The 20,204-nt window shown below is 40.3% G+C and overlaps 1 protein-coding gene across 3 annotated transcripts in view; it reads right to left on the reverse strand.

The window, feature by feature from the left end:
* Positions 1 to 210: 210 nt before the first annotated feature.
* Positions 211 to 20,204, reverse strand: part of LOC124645143 (tyrosine-protein phosphatase corkscrew-like) — a 44,668-nt gene continuing 24,674 nt past the window's right edge. Inside the window, exons 6-13 of one of the 3 annotated variants that reach the window (XM_047184894.1) lie at positions 19,725 to 19,835; positions 19,085 to 19,219; positions 18,081 to 18,208; positions 11,829 to 11,990; positions 7,753 to 7,863; positions 3,344 to 3,434; positions 2,923 to 3,071; positions 211 to 364 (exon numbers count right to left, since the gene is read on the reverse strand). In XM_047184894.1, the coding sequence (XP_047040850.1) occupies positions 344 to 364; positions 2,923 to 3,071; positions 3,344 to 3,434; positions 7,753 to 7,863; positions 11,829 to 11,990; positions 18,081 to 18,208; positions 19,085 to 19,219; positions 19,725 to 19,835 (908 nt within the window). In that variant the 3' untranslated portion in view covers positions 211 to 343. Of the gene's footprint in view, positions 365 to 2,922; positions 3,183 to 3,343; positions 3,435 to 7,752; positions 7,864 to 11,828; positions 11,991 to 18,080; positions 18,209 to 19,084; positions 19,220 to 19,724; positions 19,836 to 20,204 lie in introns of those variants that run through there. The other 2 variants (XM_047184896.1, XM_047184895.1) reach the window with 2 other exon arrangements.

Genomic DNA, 20,204 nt, shown 5'->3' on the forward strand with positions numbered 1-20,204 from the left:
CTGCTGAGTACAGGCGCAGTTTGCACTTAAGTCACAACTTTAATCCAAAATTAGCGACAAGCAAGCATAAGTACACAAAACATGTGAGGCGGTGGGGTATGCACGCATGCGCCCCGCACTCGGCAGCTGAGCACCGGCTTCTGCTCAATGTTGCTGCGCCGCGTCTTGCCGTCATCTGATGTCCGGGGAGGTTAAACAAAACCAACTTCATTCACACGTCATTATTTATTCTTACTTATGGTAACATCAAAGTTATTAATTATGAGTGACTGAAAACTAAGTTGTATAAATAGAATCGAGTAAAGTTTAAATTACACTTTGCTTTGGTTCTTCTAAAGTCCAGTTATGTTTGCGATGAGTTTACCTGGAAAAAATAAAAAAAGCAGTTAAGAGTTGCCTAATTGAAGTGCTGAAAATACAAAAAAAAAAACCGGCCAAGTGCGAGTCGGACTCGTGCACGAAGGGTTCCGTAAATTACAGTTAAATCAACCTATCTCAAAAACTATAAGAGATACTTTGATCAAACCAAAAATCGTTGAAAGAGTTAATTAGCATGCATCACCTCTATTTTTTTTAGAATTTTATACCCCGTAGTTATAAAAATAGAGGGGGGGGGACATACTTTTTACGACTTTGAGAGCTGATATCTCAAAAACCGTTCACTTTAAGAAAAATGTTTTTTAGAAAACTTTATATCATTTTAAAAGACCTTTCCATTGATACCCCACACGGGTATGTACATCGAAAAAAAAATTTTCATCCCTCAGTTACATGTATGGGGGGCCCCACCCCCAATTCTTTTTTTTACTATTTAGTGTCATATTTTTGTAGCGGTTCATACAACACATATTCCCATCAAATTTCATCACTGTAGTACTTATAGTTTCCGAGTAAATCGGCTGTGACAGACGGACAGACGGACAGACGGACAGACGGACATGACGAAACTATAAGGGTTCCGTTTTTGCCATTTTGGCTACGGAACCCTAATATATGAACAAACTATGAGCGTAAGTATTTATACAGATAACCTTAAAAAAGGCTATTGGCCAATGAACAGGCACCTATAAAACATTGTATCTTTACCTATATGTTCTGTGTTTCACAAGGCATAGCAAATTGTGAGTCACGGGTAATCAGAAACAGAAATTATGACAATCAGTCTGCCAAGAAACCCGGTTAGAATTGTTTGGAGGTCAGACAGATAGTCGTACATAATAAAGAGCAGAGTGTCACAAACATGTCCAATGATGTAATTGGCAACGCACACGTCTGCCCGTCACAGACGAGGACTGGCTCTCGGCACTAGCGCATCACAAACAGTTGCGTGCATATCAGTACTATGACGATGTATATTACAAACTAGCTGTTGCCCGCGACTTCTTCTGCGTGGGCAATATAGAATCGTCAAAATAATACTTATCCCGTAGGTGCATTCTGTCACGTGACAGTATAATTAGGATTACTACTTAGCAGCCGCACAGATTCATCGATCAACGTTGTGTTGTGGATGTGTGACCATTTATCTAAACAAAAGAAGTACCTAAAGTAGTAGTTCACAGGAAACAGCTATAATCAGCATAATCAGCTATATCTGACAAAGCTGTCATTTGTACATTTTCTGCAGCTGCTGTGACTAATCAGAAGCCAGAAAGTCTGTCAGTCTTACGATGGATAACACAAGACACAAGACGTGCAGTTGACCGGATTGAAGAGATCAGATAGGAAGTCGCTCCAAGCAAAATATTGGTGTACTCAAACAGATTCGGACTCACTACCGCACACCGGGAAAATTTCGCCTTTATGTATAGCACAGAGTTTCGTTCTCTTGCGGAGGAAGTTTAAATACCATAATTATTGTGTCCCACGTGAACAGGACGACAGTAAGTATCCACCGAAACACTTTCAAAGATCTGATGAACAAACAAATCAGACCTGACTTGTTCACCTCGGGCCAATCAGAGCTCTATGAAGAGATCAGTCGCTTTGGCTCCCTACTGTTACTGTGGTTACTGAAAATGTATTCAGTCATTCAACGATGAATGTAATTCTGAAGGTACTTACACTTGGTTAGCGCAAAAGCTGTCGTTGGCAGGCGGACTCTTTTGACTTCTCGAATAACATTGGTTTTTGTACAATGCAGCGTGCATTGCAGGAGGATTAGAATAGCATATAGGTGAATAGGATTTGCAACAGAGAACAATTCTGTTTTTGTAATTGGATGACATCAAACGTAGTTTTATATCTTTACCTACTAATAATATAAAGCTGAAGAGTTTGTTTGTTTGTTTGAACGCGCTAATCTCAGGAACTACTGATCCGATTTTAACAATTCTTTCGGTGTTAGATAGCCCATTTATCGAGGAAGGCTATAAGCTACTTTTTATCCGGGTTCGTGCAGAGGTTCCCAAGGGATGCGGGTGAAACCGCTGGCAGAAGCTAGTTACGTATAAAACGTGTTTTTTTTAGACTTGGCTCGGGTCTTACTGATACTGTTCGTAGATAATCGTGAACAATGTATTTGCGATCAGAAGTTGCGACGCGTAATTTGTACGTGTTCAGAGGCGATAAAGCATTTTACGTGCGTAAAATATTTATTTGATTCTAGTTTTTAGTATTTGTTGTTAAAGCGGCAACAGAAATACATCAACTGTGAAAATTTCAACTCTCTAACTATCACTGTTCATGAGATACAGCCTGGTGACAGACGAACGGACGGACGGAAGGTCGGACAGAGGAGCGAAAACAATAGGGTCCCATTTTAATCTTTGTGAGACATAACATATTGAGTTAGAAGTTTTTCGCATGAACAGGATCCGGCTGTGGGAAGCGACAGCTTGCGGAAGCAATGCCGTTGCTGGCCGCTTAGTTACTAGCTTATTCGAATGTAACTGTTTAATGCACAATAGAACAATATCGTACCTTTCTGGTGAGCGTGATGTTCCCGCGCTGAATGAACTCGTGAAGCGCCAGGTAGATGAACCGGTACTGCGCCTTGTTCTGCACCATGCCGTGCCGCTGCGCGCGCACCAGCTGCACCGTCGAGTGCACGTCCAGGTCGCAGCTCAATCCTGACATCAACGACAACATTTGTGCCTTCAGTACTTGTAGCAGCTCGACTACACCTCATGACCTCTCGCCCGAGAGAGTCGCAGAACCGACTGGCTGGTCACACGTATTTGCTGTAGTGCCAAGTCAGTTTTGATCACTAAACAGTCTCAGAAAATCAACTAAAAACTAAATGGTGTAGGTACCGCCCTTCGCCAGGGTACAATAAAAAACTTGCATAACAGCATACAAAATTAAAGTACTCAAATGAGAGTTGACAGTCGAAATATCTCACCCGATGTTTTAATCTTGTCGATAAGTATGTCGAGGACTATGAAAGTACCGGTTCTGCCCACGCCGGCCGAGCAATGCACGCACAAGATGTTCTGAAATAAGTATTCACGTGACACATGCTGTACAACATTATTTAATGAAATAAAAAACTTTTATAAAATAATAAAACCGACTTTCAAAAACACCAAAAAGCCAAAAAAAAGCCTAGAAGTCGGTGTCCAACGGATGTCCCTAAGTTAATTTTGCCACCGACTTCTAGGCCGATGCACCTAAAATTATTATTGTTTTTTTGGCTTTTTATTGGTTTTAGAAGTCGGTTTATTTTTTGTAAAAAGTTTTTTATTTTCAGCTTTTTTGTGATACGAATAGTTGTCACTATCCGCATATCTGGAAAGTTCTCATCAACGCGAATATTAAAAGACCAAACACGAGGTAGTTTACATATTCCAAACCTTCACTGTTGCAAAGGTCGCGTTTACGCTTCTATTGACGTCAGTAACGTCCTATAACCCTTGTTCGTGTTTTAGGTATTACAAAGTTATTTAATGCTTAACCATCGAATTTTCTTTGGAATCCCTGAAATTCCTGTACATTTTGTGGTCCTAACCGAACCAAGTACTAACCGAAGTATTTGGATAATGGAATATGAAAAACCGGAATAATTACCAAGAAATGGTGGATTATTTTGGATTTACCAAGGAAGTGATATGCCGGTTAAGTGTGGTAACGTGGATACAAGGACATTAAACTCATTACAGTGTTAAGTATAATTAAAATTAATATCACCCTATTATGTAATTAAGGATTGCAGGTCGACTGCACTCGGTTCCCAACATGTACGAAAAAAAGGACCCAAAAAGAAGCGAGGAAGCTTTAAGGGTCACCTTTATCGATTACCTATATGCATCATGTGATAGGCAGTCAACCAGTTGTGAGGTAAAAGAGTTACTGTTGCGTATGGACAAAATCGAAAGTTTGTTTGAGCAGTACGATGAGGTTCAGTTGCGACTAGAATGCATAGTTGAAGCACAATTTTCGGAGCAAATAAATCAAATCATTTATTTAATGTAGGTTTACAAGCACTTATGAACGCCAAAATTATAAATAAGTTTGATTCCAGTTGCCCCTTCCAAAAGTAGCTTCCTATGGAGAAGAACGGGCAAGAAACTCCATGGTTACTCTTTTTAAAAACATAAGTTACAATTTGTATGTATTGATACATACGATAATAACGTGAAAAAGAAATGCTTACAATATTTTTTGGGTTGACTCTGAGAAAGTTATACAATGCAAGTTGAACTAGGAAGTTATAAGAGAAAATTATACTTGAAGGTTTCTCGACTTTCATGTGTAGTGGTGTCTTGGTTGGAATATAGATTTCGGTAGAAAGGACGATGGGCGTTTTGGTACCCTGTCCAACAGTGTTGATTCTAGTACCATAGTGTAGGTCTTCGCAAGGCAAAAAAATTTTACTATGACGACTAGTCCCAAATCCTTGTCCATTTCGCGTGACATCGACTAATAGAATATGTAATGTTCATAAATCATCAACGTAGATGTAGTTCTTAAATCCAACTGTATTGAATAAAAACTGGTAAAGTAACAAAAAAGCAGGAATTCGGCCTTCTTAAAATGTTTGCCTGCCCACTGCTTTAAAAAAAGACTGCAAACTTTTTTCTTTGCAGTTCACGCAGAACTAACGTATTTGATGAAAGTCTTTCAGTATTTACAATCAATTAAGGTTGAAAAGTCTGGAGACGATGTTAACATAGTACATATTACGACTCAATCTTGCTCCTCAAGAGGTGCTGAGATAATGATGAATTTCTTCTTAAAAAAAGATGAATAGAAATGTTTTGAACTTTTGTCAAATCAGATGACGATTGTGTTGCCGTAGTATGACTCCAAAGAATATTGCAAACTTTAGATTTTAATAGAGTGTATCTCAAACAATGTAAGATGTCTATTAACTGAGTTAAAAATTATTACACTGACGACATATGCCTCTTAATGAATTTGCATATACATATGTATGACATACTTGTTTTTATGTCGATTCAATTTTTATCGTTATTCGGATCGGACAGCTAATTGAGGCAAGCCCCATAGTTTTTATTATTCTTCACGTAAATACCTTTCTAATGATATATCATACGTTAGTGTTGGAGCGGGTACCAAATCTCATACAAAGTGCCCATTGTCCTTTGTAGCTATTTTGTCATAAACAAAATTTTTCAAATTTCTTTCGGTCTGTTATGTTTTTTTGGTTATTTTTCAATTTCGGGATCCATTGGTTTGATTCTCGGAGTTCTTTTACAGCTTTTCTAGTTTCTCCTGTCCCTGCTATATATTTTTCCAGGGTTTGCAACCTTTTAACTTGCCTAACATTTTTGATGCCTTTCTTGATTTTTTACTTAAGTCAGTTATTTCTTGGGTGTTCTGTTTCCTTGTTTGCAAAACCAGTCCAGTAAACTTTTTCTGTCTTTTATTAGTTATAGTGTCGAGTTACTTAGAATGTATTTATGTTGTTGTATCCTTTTTGGGTCTTTTCTACATGTAATTTTGTTTTGCAGATTGTTGTAACTTGTTTTTGGATCTATTGCGTCGGTTTCTAATAGTTCTCTGCTGAGTATTGACCAGGAATTCTTCATTGTTTTGCTGGGTTCTGTGTTGCATATCGGGAGTGTGTCATGTTTCGCAAACTTTCTGGATCTTTTGGGTGGTATAGTTTTGAGTGATGCCCTTACCATGCGGTGGTCAGTATTAAAATTTAGTTTTGATATAACTGCTGTGTCTGTAAATAGATTTGGTGGCTGCTTATAATATAATCTATTTCGTTTTTATGATTCCCGCCTGGAGAAATCCAGGTCCACTTTTTGTTTTTGTTTTTCTTAAAAATACTGTTTAGGACGGTTAGATTGTGTTCTAATACGAATTCAACCAGTCTTTGCTCAATTTTGCTTCTTTTGCCGTAGCCAAAGTTTCCTAGCACATATTCTTCTGTATATTGTTTAGTTCCCACTTGCGCATTAAAATCTCTCATTAGTATAATTATATTTGTTGAGTATTTACTTAAAACTTGAGATAGGTCGTTGTAGAAAGATTCATGTTTAAGTTCATCTGCTTGCTCCGTAGGAGCATGAGCTTCGATAACTGTCCATGTTTTTTTGAAGCCAGATAATTTGATGTTGAGTATGGCAATTCGGTTATTAGTTCCAATGAATTCTATTATGTGATTCTTTAGGCGCTTCTTCACCATGAATCCGACCCCTCCTTGACCTTCGATGTCTCCTTTGTTGAATAATACGAAGTCCTGGTGATCTTCAATACATTCTCCTGTTCTTCTCATTTCACTAATTCCTATTATATCCCATTTTAGGTCTTTCAATGCTTCTTCAAGTTCTGATAAAGACTCCGGTGTTCGTAAAGTTCTGGTATTTAAAGTTGCTATGTATAGCTTGTTCTCCTTCCTTTTGTTTTTTAATTTTGTTACAGGGTGATGGTCTAAGTCTTCCGCGGGGACCAGCCGTGGTGGAAGACATTTTGTTGATTGTTTGTATATATAGTTAATTGTTGGTGTATGTACCTATAAATGTTTTTAATATTTTCACTGATTCCAAAAAAGACAAGATTGTTTTTCCTCTTTTCTATCTCTGCTCTTTTAAGTTTAGATTCAACTTCTGAAATGTTGTCCTTGAGTTTAGTATTCACCTCCGTGATAGTTTACATTTTCTCGTCTAAAGCTTCCATGACGCTCTTAGTTACGGAATGAGTTATATGTTCGGTTTCATTTTGAAATTTCTCGTCGAGTTTGTTTAGAAGTATTTCCATGTTTAAATCCATGACTAGGGGAATTTCGTTTTTAGTATGGTATCACTGGTTGGTTGGTCGTTTTTATTTTTCTTGAGTGGCAACACTGCTGTTGGCAATATCACTGTTACACTGGCGTAATGTTGGTTAGACTGAGACGAGTCTATAGTCCCTCTAATTTTCAGCCAAATGTTAAGCCGTTTTCATGTTATGTCGTGAGAACGGAAAGCGGGTTTCATTTTTTTATATATATATAGATTTGTAATTATATAATTTGTTAATTGTAATAAATAATTATGTACTGCCAGAATGGGCTTTAATTATTGTATGCCCAAACGGGCTGATTGTTTGATTGTACAACCTAACACCTGTAACCAACACAATCAATACAATAAAGATAACTTTACTTAAAAAAAATACGGTCGAATTGAGAACCTACGCTTTTTGGGAAGTCGGTAAAATGATCACTTGTAGATTGGGTGGAATTTAAAGAAGAAATTGATCGAGTTAACTAGCTTATAGTAAAACTATAAGAAGGAATAATCCGATAGTTATGTGCACAATTCAGAAGTGAGGAATGTGAACAAGGAGAGTGGGAACCTGTTGTGGCGCGTCGACGTCCTGGGCGTTGCGTGCCATCCTGGTGTTGATGTCCTCGATGAGCGCGAGGACGCCGGCCGGCTCGCCGGGCGTGCCGTGGTCCGGCCATGCCTGCAACACAAGCTCTTATAACATCACCTCATCAATGCTCAAGAGCTCGTGGTAACATCACTCTTTGTGGCTTCTACGATGTGTGAAGTACAACGCGATTTGATCAAAATTGTTTGTGAAATAAAGAAGCGGTAATTTCCTCGACATCTGTGTACCTATACTATATACACCGTGACTTTTTAGTCGTCTTACAACGGCAGCCCACTTCATTTATCCAATGACTAGTAAACGTTCATATAAAAAAAAATATTAATGAGATATTAATAATTTAAAAATAAAAATTAATTCATTATTATGATGCATGACGTAGATTATAAGAACACCCTGTTGTGAGCGCTGCCCGAATCTTGTATCAATGGAGCGCGGCACGTTGGGAAGGTACCTACTTTCTACCGTTTGATACGTAATTTATTTTTTTTTCAGTATTTTTCTTTGCACCTCTTATCTTAATTAAGTAAGGCTATACAATTAATAATTGTGTCTAGTGGTATTTTATGTCGGATAGATTGAATGGACCACCTTTGTGAGACGACTAAAAAGTCACGGTGTATACAACATGTAACGTAATTAACGTACACCCTCAAACACCCCAATTAGAATATTATGTTATATTCATAATACATGCACTGAATTTTTAATGTAACATGTATATGCATTGTTATTTACTAAATTATTTATACCAATTCTTGGAGAACTTTTTGGTCATACTACTACGCACGCAAATAAGTATCGCGCCGCGCGCCGCTCGACTCGACACAACATAACGAAACTACGAAAAAAGCCGACAATACACGAAGTCTTATTACTTTGAGTTACGGTCTATTTGAATTTGTTTTGACTGTACAGGGTTAATATGACAATAATTTCCGTAGTTTTAATTATTTTTGGGATAAATAATTACCTATATTAAAAATGATATAAATCGATTCAGTAAACGATTCTGAACAAACTAATTTCAGGATGTGCGTTAATTAAGTTATATGTTGTATAAAATGTTTTGTCCTGAATGACTGACGGATGAACGCATAGCCTGCCTCACTAAACGCAGAGACTTGAAATTTGGAAAAAAATTATCCTTAAGAAAAGAAAGATCCAAGATTTTTGGAAATATTAAATTAAATGGTAAAAGTCTTGTGATTTGTGAGCGCCGCCATCGCATGTGTCTCATTGACAATAACAAAGACTACAAAATACACACCTTAGGACCATTGACATAATATTATTCTAACGATTGACGAGAACATCAAATACAAATAATTTACCCGCTTATGTCATCTTTTGACATTTTGTTGACGTATTGTGACCATGTACCCATTGATGTTAACTGCAGAAGTGACGTAATATTTTCGCTCGTATTTTGCCTACATTCTTCATTTCTCAAAAAGTTTATATCTCAGTGAATTCAAAATCATGTAATATATCAAAAAGTTTATTTATATCTAAGTGAATTCAAAATCATGTAATATATTAAAACCAGGAACTTATTTTTAAGGATTTTTTAATATTAATTACGGTGTTTTTTTTCTTAAAAATAATAAATCTTAATCTTGAAATGCACTTCCAGTGTGATGCATGTTTGTTATTGGATAAAATTAATGGATATCGATGTTTATAAGAGATATTATGTACCTAGAGTTTTTAAGAATGTGGGGAAGCCCGCACCGGTATAAAATATAGCCTATGTTACTCGCAGCTATCCTTTACTCCAGACCCCTTACTCCTCTTTCATCAGACCCAAATGACCTCGATCCTTTAACTCCTGCGCACTTCCTGATCGGTAAACCACTGACGTTATTGCCGTCAAGTAACCTGATGGACGTGAACCTGAACCGACTCAACCGATACCAACTTCTCGAGAAGATGCGACAACACTTCTGGGACCGGTGGCGCCACGAATACCTATGTGAGCTACAGCAAAGGGGCAAATGGCGAACACCGCAACAAGAATTCAAGGAGGGTGACTTAGTCGTTATCAAGGAAGCCAATGTGCCCCCTCATAAGTGGCGAATGGCACGAATCCAGAAGATTCATCCAGGAACAGATCGAGTGGTCAGAGTCGCTGATCTCTACACATCAAAGGGCGTCGTCCGCAGAGCCGTCCATTACCTCTGCCCGCTGGCAACTACATGCCCGCTCTGCCCGCTGACTGTACAGGCTACAAACTCGAAGACCCAACGACTTCGGGGGGGGGGGGGGGGGGGAGAATGTTCTGGCCGACCGGCACGAAGTTTAGTGCGAACCATCGCTCATTCAATTATCATTCAAAAAGACATTCTACATTCATTCGTTTCAATCAGTGTGCAATAAAAGACTAAAGCTACAACATCAAAATTGTGACAAAATTAATAGTATGTGTGCCTATAAACCTTTTATTTACTAAGACTTCAAGAAATTGAAGTCCGCGCATTCACAGATAATGTAGCTTTCTAATGGTGAAAGAATTATTATTAAAATGTCCCTGATGATGCGGTGATATCTCTTGTAGTATTTTACAGTAGCGAAATACATACGACGTCATATTATTTTTATCTTGAAAGTAAGAACATACCATGACAAAGTGAAATCTGTTTTCATTGATATTTTACCTACTACCACTTTTATGGCACACCTGTTTCTACACATGTTTCTTAATCTCTCGTGTGTGTGTGGCCAGCAGAGCCGGCCAGCAAGCCGAAGCTGCGGTGGTGAGCGTGAAAATCATCCCCGACCATAAGCTCGCATGGGACCGCCGGAGCGGAATATGGAATATGAATAATCGTTGCGTATGCTTTGTGTTTGCGTTTGTGTGAGGGCGCAGCACGGTTTTAAGGCCAGTAACACACGCGCCAAGTTTCAATACGGCTAGATGACATTGACGGAATTCAGAAAAAAAATAAACAAAATTACGTACCAATTTTTTTTTTTATTTGGGTCGAGAATCATTAGCATAATTACATCCATGAATATGGCACGGATGCAAATCAACAGCTTGTATATCAAGTTTGGGATAATAATGATTTATTTAGACTCATTTTGCTTAAATAAGATAGGAGAATTGAAAAACTTTGGTTATAATTTTACTTAAAAATTTTGGTTTAATTTTGGTGATCATTTACTATTTTTGGCTTTATCATGATTTACTTGGAGTAATTTTACTTAAATAGGATAGCAAAGTGTTAAAACTTTGGTTATCATTTTACATTAAAATGCGATTTTCATTTTGGTGATCATTTACTATTTTTGTCTGCTATTTGTTACTATATCTGGTGGTCAGTTAAACATAAGCCTTTTCTATTTTACAATAAAATTGTTGTTTCATAGACATCCATCTGACGCAGGTGTCAAAATTGCTCTGATTTGCTATTTTGGGCTATGCAAAGTCTGCAGTGCATTTCAGTGTGGCAAGCTTTTTGTTCGGAACGTTCCATCTAGTGCGTAGATATAATATCGATGCTTAGGACAATAAATTACCGAGGCCATGGTTTCTATATGGCTGACAGAAGAAGTACGAGCAAGCAACCTTCTTGATGTATGCTCGGAGTGAAAAAGAGAAGAGAAATTAATACAAACGTAATAAAAAATATTATGTGAAATCCGTTGGTTTGTTATACAGTCAGAATCGCTTTCACATCTCACCGGTACCATCAAAATATGTACATAAAGAGTTGCTACCTAATTGCTACGCTCTACCGATTTTTACCCTCGTGGTTTTGAATCAGGATGGCTGTGACTTTTCCCAGTGTGAAGAAACGGTGCAAAAGTATTGAGTTTTTCACCCAGAGTTGCTACTTAATTGCTACCCAGCATTGAATTTTGGACCCCATCGATTTCGCATACAAAAAGATATAAAAAATTGAGTTTTTACGCCTTGCGAAAATAAGTTAGCGAGTTGGCAAACTATGAGGTAAACTATATATAGTATTTAACTGACTACTGATGAACAAGTTAGACTTGGTTCGGGTGATGAGAGACGGGACGACGACTACCGTGAAGTGGTACTGGCAGAGCGCGCGCGCGGTGCTGCCGTCGCTGACTAGCAGCTCGCGCGTCACGTACTGTTCGTGAGCCGTCTCGCACACGTGGCGCACCGACAGCCCGTCGAACCTCTCCTGCTGCCCCGGCGCCGGCCAGTAGCGCTCACACTTTCTCTGTAAACACAGTTTTACATTGTAGTTCGTTTAAGATCTAGAGGAATATCTAAGTTCAAGACGTCCCTAACTCTTGTCCCTTCCAGGGATGACTGGGTCAAGGACCTTAGCGGCTCGGTGGCCATTATATCGTCGCCCGCCGCTGGTACTCCTTTCCTCGGAGGGGTGAAGAGTGGAAGGGGTTGCGTCGCAGCACGGTTCGGGAAGATAGTTGTCGAGGGGGTATACTTCTCCCCGAGCCAAACTCTCGCCGAGTTCCACAACTCCCTCCTGGAGTTGTCTGTCGCCGTCGGAAGCTACTCCCTCCCTGTGATAGTGTTAGGGGACTTCAACGCCAAGAACTTTGCCTGGAGTTCCCGACACACGGACGCGCGGGAGTGGATGGTGGAGGACTGGGCGCTGGAATCAGACCTGGTCGTCCTCAATCGGGGTTCTGTCCCCACGTGTGTACGGATGCGGGGCGACTCCGTAGTGGACATCTCGTTCGCCAGCCATGCTCTGCTACCGCGTGTCTTGGACTGGCACGTCGAGGAGGAGGTGGAGACCTATTCCGACCTATTGCGCCCAACGTATGTATACCCCAAGTGGTCTACGTTGGGCGCTGAAGCACATTGACGAAGCTTCTCCTGGAAGCCTCAATCGTGCAGGCCTGAGGGTCATCACCGGGCAGGCCCGCCGACATCAATGACGAGGCGGAGTGGTTGCGGGAGACCATGTCCGAAATCTGTGACATGGCCATGCCCCGAGTCCTGCCAGGACGCGCCCAACGCCCTCCGGCTTCGACTGAGAGGGCTACTCAGCGCATGCATGGAGAGGGGCCAGTTCCCACTTCGTTTAAAGACAGGGAAACTGGTCCTCATCCGGAAGCCGGGGCGCCCTGCTGACTCTCCGTCCGCATACCGGCCCATCGTGCTGCTCAGCGAGGTGGGCAAGCTTTTCGCTCTTTGAGCGAATTATCGCGAACCGCCTTGTCGCGCACCTTGGGGGGATTGGGCCGGACCTTACGGACCATCGGTTCGGTTTCCGCAGGGAGCGCTCAACGGTGGACGCCATCATGCGGTCCATGGCCCTTTACGGGGCCCCGGTATGGGCACGTTCAATACGGCCGCGGGCCGTACACTACCTGAACGTGCCCCAAAGCGTGATAGCCCTTAGGCTAATCAGCTGGCCTACTAGCCGGACTGCGACCGTGGGATCTGGAGGCGAGAGTCTTCTTGCGCCTGTAGGACTGGCGCGAGGAGGCACAGCGCCGGAAACCTCGTTGCCGCGACAAGTTGTCACACAGCTTGCAGAGCTCCGGTGCGATCTCATGGTGGCCTGGAGGGAGCGACTGTCGCAACCCAGTGCAGGGCACGCTACCATAGTGGCGGTAAGTGCCCTCTTTGAGGAGTGGCTCGGTAGGAGTCACGGAGCCCTCTGGTACCGCATAACGCAGGTCCTCACCGGACACAGTTCTGTACCTGCCTCGAATCGGTCGTGAGGAGGCACCCAGGTGCCACCAGTGTGCGGACAGCCCCGAGGACACGGTGGACCACAAAGTCCAGGAATGCCCTGCGTGGGAAGGGCACCACCGTCGCGAGACGACTCCCGGCCACCGTATGCGTAGGTCTGTGGGCAGTGAGTTCGGGTGGCTCATCGCTCATGTCTATTTTTAGACAACAGACCCGTGTCGGCGGCGCGCGTTGTTCCACGCGCTCCTCAAAGAGATGTCAGTAACCCCAGCAGGGCCCAACAGGGTCAAGTTCTTCCACGGCTGCGGGATTGTTCGAAAGAGTTACCTAACAGGGTCCATAATATGTACCTTTTAAGCCCCTTGTAACATCATAGTAACATTATGGTATACAAATAAATATGAATATAAATAAATATATATCCAAAAACACACAAAAATCCACAAAAACGAGACTTTTGACTAATAATGAAAATGTATGCGTGTACCTAGAAGACTGATCTTGAAATTCGATTATCTCCAAACGGGTTAACTTTTGCCCAGTGTGCCCCATGGTCAAAGAAGACGGATCACAATCCACACAAAATTGCCCCACGTCCTATAACAATGTGACGTATCTCAAAAAAAAGATAAAAATGTTAAAAAAAATATGGCATACTCTCTAATTCATTTTTTTTACACCTTCATACGAAAAAAATGCTTTAAAAATTGTTCAGGCGCTGTTATGAAAACATCGTTTATAGGACTGTCTATGGTCTATTTTATTAAATTATTATTTTTTGTTTGATAGGGTATACCTCACAGGTAGTCCCATAATCATCAGATCAGGATCTGATGATGGAAACCCTGAGAAATCCAGGGCAACTTTTGAAAGTTGTAGGCATGCGCAGGATAAAATCTTGACTATAAGGTGTATGTCTTATAACAATATGCAACAGTAAAGGTTTGGAGCTGACTTGATGATGGAGACGAAAGAAGGTCGAGGGAACTCGACAACCGAATATGTAAACTACCTCGTGTTTCGGCTCATATTATTTGTATTAATACGAATAATACAAGCCCAAACACGAGGGTTTCCATCATCATATCCTGACCTGATGATTATGGGACCACCTGTGAGGTATACCTTACCAAACAAAAAAATATTTAATAAAATAGTCCGTAAATAGTCCTATGAACGATGTTTTCATAACAGCGCCTGAACAATTTTTAAAGCATTTTTTTCATATGAAGGTGTAAAAAAATGAATTAGAGAGTATGCCATATTTTTTTAAACATTTTTATCTTTTTTTTGAGATACGTCACATTGTTATAGGACGTGGGGCAATTTTGATCCATCTTCTTTGTCCGTATTGACCTATACTATCACCTCCTGAAAGGATGCGGTCTACTTACCAGTAACCCTGTATATGGTGTTATAAGGTCGTGTATTTCAGAAGGTTTTAATAATTGTAGTTTGTTACTAGCATCAAAAGGGTTGTAAGTAATGATTTGCCTTTCTGTTACATCAAAACATTTTGAAAAACTATGCGTATTTGATGAAATTTTCACCTGTTCTAAATGTTCTATGCTAATGATTGATGGCAATGTTACGAGTTTCGGCATTTTTATGTAAAGCGTTCTATTGTTTAGATATTGTATCCACGCTGTTTAAAATAGGCTTATTATATTCCTGGTGACTAATAACTTAAAAGTCGACAAATGTTGGCAACAAATAAAATAACTTGGCAGCGATTAAATATTTTCGCGACTATTATAATATGTAAGGTTCAAAATTAAGGGTGTTATAAAAACTAAAAACTAGCAGCTGCGTTTGGGTAGCAAATAAACTATACCAGTCAATTGCAATATTAGGTGAGGAGCTATTTATAATAACTTGGCGACTAATAATATTAGTTGGATGGCAAAGATAATATGTTACCAACTATTTCGTGCCGACTAAAAACCCAGTTTCAGGCTTCGCTTTGTGGATAGCTCTAAATATTAAAAGGAGTACAATAAAAAGGAATAAGAGTTAATTATTAATATTGTGTATCATAATTTCATGGAAACGGCGGAAGGTGCGGTGGTATTATCTCACTTGGCGCACTATGAAGATGGTAGAATTTAATTTGGAGTCATTTTATTTAGCATATTGCCATTCATAACCTTCAATTAAAAAAACATTGTATTAAAAATTGAAGTTAGTGACGAAAACGAATCGCTGCAAAACCGACTCCACGTAGTCTTGTCTGCCCAACCCCTAGAGTGCAATTCAAAACCGCGTAGGCGCGGAGGGGCGAGGCGGTGAGCGTGAAAACCATCTGCGACGATAAGCTCGCATGGGACCGCCGGAGCCCCGCAGCGCCGGAGCCGTGACAGAAGTCATGCTTGCTGCATGTTGCATGCTTACTTCCATGCTATTCACCTATCATTTTGAAAATCACAGCCGCAAAATATTTCTTCTTCATGCCATTTTAGACTTTATTTAAAGCTATTAAAAAGTCGCACAATATATTTATAATATGAGCTAGTTTATATTTATTCTTCATCCAAACAATTTTAAATAGAACCTGATTTGTATTATTTATGAATGCCCATTTTCTATTTTATTGTCATCATTAAGTTTTCGCTTAGATATTAATTCAGTCGCCAAAAGAAAAACTTGATGCTAGTTTAAATTAAAACGGACCTCATAACTGATATATTAATATGCTATCTTTGACTTATTATGATACTCCTTTTTAGCTCCCAACCCATTATAAATGGTACCCACTCTATTATTTTTTAAAACCTATATTCGTTTTACTTAGTCGCCGCGTTAAATACATGCCTTTAAAATATCCCTTTCTGATAAACAAACACAATTAAGAGGAGTATCAATACTTTGGGCTGCGACAAAACCAATTTAAAGTTACCAGTTCCGTTTACAAATCGTCTCCTAACACACTTTGACATTTAAAAAATATCAAATTTTGTTATAAACGTTAAATTAACCATATGAAAAATGACGAAGATGTTTGAGCATCCAAAAATTTCAGATTATTGCCGCGTTGAAGCTCTCGATAACTCCATAGGTGTCGGTTTACTAAACGATGATTAGCTGAAAGGGAGTCATGAATTTCAAATCATTGGCCAAACTAATGTTTTGCAATGATTTAAGCAGGAAAGTGCTGCAGATACCAGAAAACCTCATGGGATGAAAACCCGCTATTGGCTCGGATTTCGCTCAGAGTCATAGATCTTCAGAGGCCCACGGGGTTTCCTAAGAGGCCAGGTTATTTTAAAATCAGTGATTACGAAACCTTAAGACCTCGTGCTCACAGTTTATGCGATATTTTCTGTATTATGAAGAATTTCATTTTTTCTCAAAATGTCACTCTGATAGGAAACGAGTTGTGAACGGCACTGCCAACAGCTTTAAATTGGTTTTGTGACAGCCCAAAGCACTGACACTCCTCTAAATTGTGTTTATTTATGAGAAAGGGATATTTTAAACCGCGTGGGTACAATATCTAAACAATTGAACGTTTTACACAAAAATACCGAAACTCGTAACATTGCCATCAATCATCAGCATATACCATTTAGAGCAGGTGAAAATTTTATCAAATACGCATAGTTTTTCATAATGTTTTGATGTAACAGAAAGGTACATTAATCATTAATTAAAACTGCATTATCAGTTTTCTGAAAATCACGTAAAAAAACTTTTCAAAACGCCCACGAACTTTCTACCAGGAATTAGTCCTAAACAACGTTTAAACAGTTTCTTAGCAATTCTACAAAATTCAAATTTGGAATACACTCTCACGTATGCTTGGCTAACCCTTTTGATGTTTGTAACATACTACAGTCATACTAAGGCTGGCCTATACTTCGGCCAAAGGATATACATTGCCATCCAGCGTGGCAATGCAGCCAGCCTTTTGGGCACGATCAAAATGATGAATATTTTGATACACAGTTTTAATATTTCCCTATCGAAAATGAAGTTGTAATTTTTATTGGTTTAACCTAGGTATTGAATTTTATGTCTGAAGGACTAAAAGGAGATTAAATATAATAACTAATATATTGTTTCTTGTTCTAAAGTTGAAGAATAAAAAATCTACAGTCATTAAAATACACGTAAAATCCTTAAACCAAGATTTCGCGTAGGTGCCCGCTTTTTTTGCAAAAGAGTTTACATCACCGGAAGATAATAAGATCTGTAAGGTTGATATACAAGCAAACACCGATTTTGAGGGTCATATTAAAAGTTTTATATGTATCCAACATTTGTGTAGGTGGTCCCTAAGAGTCCCCGCGCACTAGGCAGCCCGGCTGCGGCAGCCAGGTTGCAGCAGCCAGTAAAACGAATGGCGTTGTATGGAAGCCCGCGCACTAGGCAGCCACGATTTCCTGGCTGCAGCAGCCAATACAACGCGGCCAGAGCGGGTGTAGGCGAATGTATGTGGCTGCCGTCAGCGTCCGCGCACTAGTTGTAGCAGCCAGACGTATTTCCGGGGTTCCGAACTTTGATAAGATAGTCGTCGATTGGCTGCTATAACTGGTTGCGCAAATACTCTGGCTGCAGCAGCCTGGGTGCGCAGCCAGGCTGCCTAGTGCGCGGTAGGCCTAAGTGTAGCCAGGTGTGACACATGCTTGGTGTTACGTACCTTCCCGTTCTCAACCTCGTTTGTAATCATAGCTATAACTCTGACATCCTCCTGCCATAACATCCGCCAGAAGTCGTCTTTTGTATGTGAGAGGCAACCTTGAGCCGCGATGTAAGCTTTGTCCTTTACTGTAATCAAAATTATTAAACCTATAACTTAACTACACGAGTTCATAAAAAATACTGTATAACTTTGTATAAACTTGATAAAAGTGTGTTTTGCTAGCTCGTGAGGTCAAGCTAAACATCAGCTGGCCACCAGCGCGGGTCGATGGATGACTCAATGACATACGATGACTATTATAACATACATAGACGTGTCATGACGAGTTTCTCCTTGATTGTGGCTCCTATTTATCATTTGCATATCTTGGGTGATGACGGTCGTTATAAGTAGTCAGAAGCCAGAAAGTCTGACAAACGCCCCATACCCAGGGTTATAGGGTTGTTTAACGAGACCGAGTCCCCCTTAACTTTTTAGTTGTAAATCGAGGCTCTTGGCTACTGCCGATAGTCGTTTCAGCCATGAGCTAGTGACTATCGGCACAGCGATTGCAGAATTCACATGCCAAATGATGACAACCTCGTCAGATAAATCAAGATATTTAAGTTGTTTATCCTTTTCAGCTTTCACGAGGCTCTCGTCATGCGGAACGGCGACATCGATTATCATCGCGCGGCGCGCTAATCGATCTATCACCACTATATCAGGCTTATTGGCTACAATAGTCCTGTCAGTGATTATAGATCGATCCCAGTACAACGTGATATGGTACTTTTCGAGAACTGGGTCGTGCGCATACTTGTAGTACGGTACCTCAAGATCTACAAGTTTGTACTGCAGAGCAAGCTGCTGGTGGATGATCTTGACCACTTGGTTATTTATGCCTGTGCAAATATTCGCGGTTAGCCAAACAAGAACAACCAGATATAATAACAATCTTTATTATTATAAACCTACTCATACCATTATGGTAGGCATGTTTAATAAAGTAATGATTTCACCTGTAACTTGGTGGCATAGGTTTCCATTAAGTTTGTCCAGTCTGAATGTCCTCTTCACTTCTCGCAGTGCTTCGTCTGACAGCGACTTGGTGACAAGGGGTGGGACTTTCTTTGATTCACTGTTCAAGATCAGAGCTGGAACATTAAACAGCCATGTTATGAACTTTGACGATTTACTTTAGGATCGAGCGAAAAAAAGCCGGCCTAGTGGGTAAAGGACCAACCTAGGGTGTGGGTACGATTCCAGGTCAGGCAAGTACCAATTCAACTGTTCTAAGTTTGTATGTACTTTCTGAGTACCTATATCTTAGACTCCAATGACGTATGTTTCGGATGGCACGTTAAACTGTAGGTCCCGGCTGCCATTGAAAATCCTTGCCAGTCGTTACGGGAAGTCAGAAGCCGTAAGTCTGATATCAGTCTAACCAAAGGGTATTGTGTTGCCTTTGTAACAGGGTTGAGGAGGTCAGATAGGTAGTCGCTCCTTGTGGCACACTGGTACTCAGCCGCATCCGGTTAGACTGGAAGCCGACCCCAACATATGTAGTTGGGAAAAAGCTCTTGAGATGATGATGACTTTAGATCGAGCGAAAGTAGAAAATAAATTTTAGTAAGTGTTATCGTGGTGTGTGGTGCTCACAATGCGCGCTGCGGAGGCTGTCGGCGGAGTGCGCGAGCGCCGCGGCGCGGACGTAGCTCGCGTTGATGTAGTCGGAGTGCGGCCGGCGCAGCACCACGCGCGTCTGGTCGTCTGCCGGCACAACATCACTCCACTAAGCATTTGTTACAGTTATACAAGCTGTTACTAAAATACAAAAATTAAAATAATGTTTTCTTTATCTCTTGGGTTTGGTTCTACTAACGTAACTATGGCTCTAGTACTTTCGAGGAAATTTTGCTCGCCTATACTAAAATGAGCACAACAATGAACGGGCATCCATATACACCTATTATAAGTATTGTAAATGGGCTATTTATATGAAAAAAAAATCAATCCACTTTCGGCTATATGAAAATAAGACAAAGGTACTATAGGGTCAGAAGGTAGAAGACAATGAAAGATAATGGTGGAGGCATTTTTCCAGCAGTAAGTGTCACAGAAGAGCATAGATTCTGACTG

The sequence above is a fragment of the Helicoverpa zea genome, chromosome 31 (assembly GCF_022581195.2).
Source record: "Helicoverpa zea isolate HzStark_Cry1AcR chromosome 31, ilHelZeax1.1, whole genome shotgun sequence".
Taxonomy (NCBI): Eukaryota; Metazoa; Arthropoda; class Insecta; order Lepidoptera; family Noctuidae; genus Helicoverpa; species Helicoverpa zea.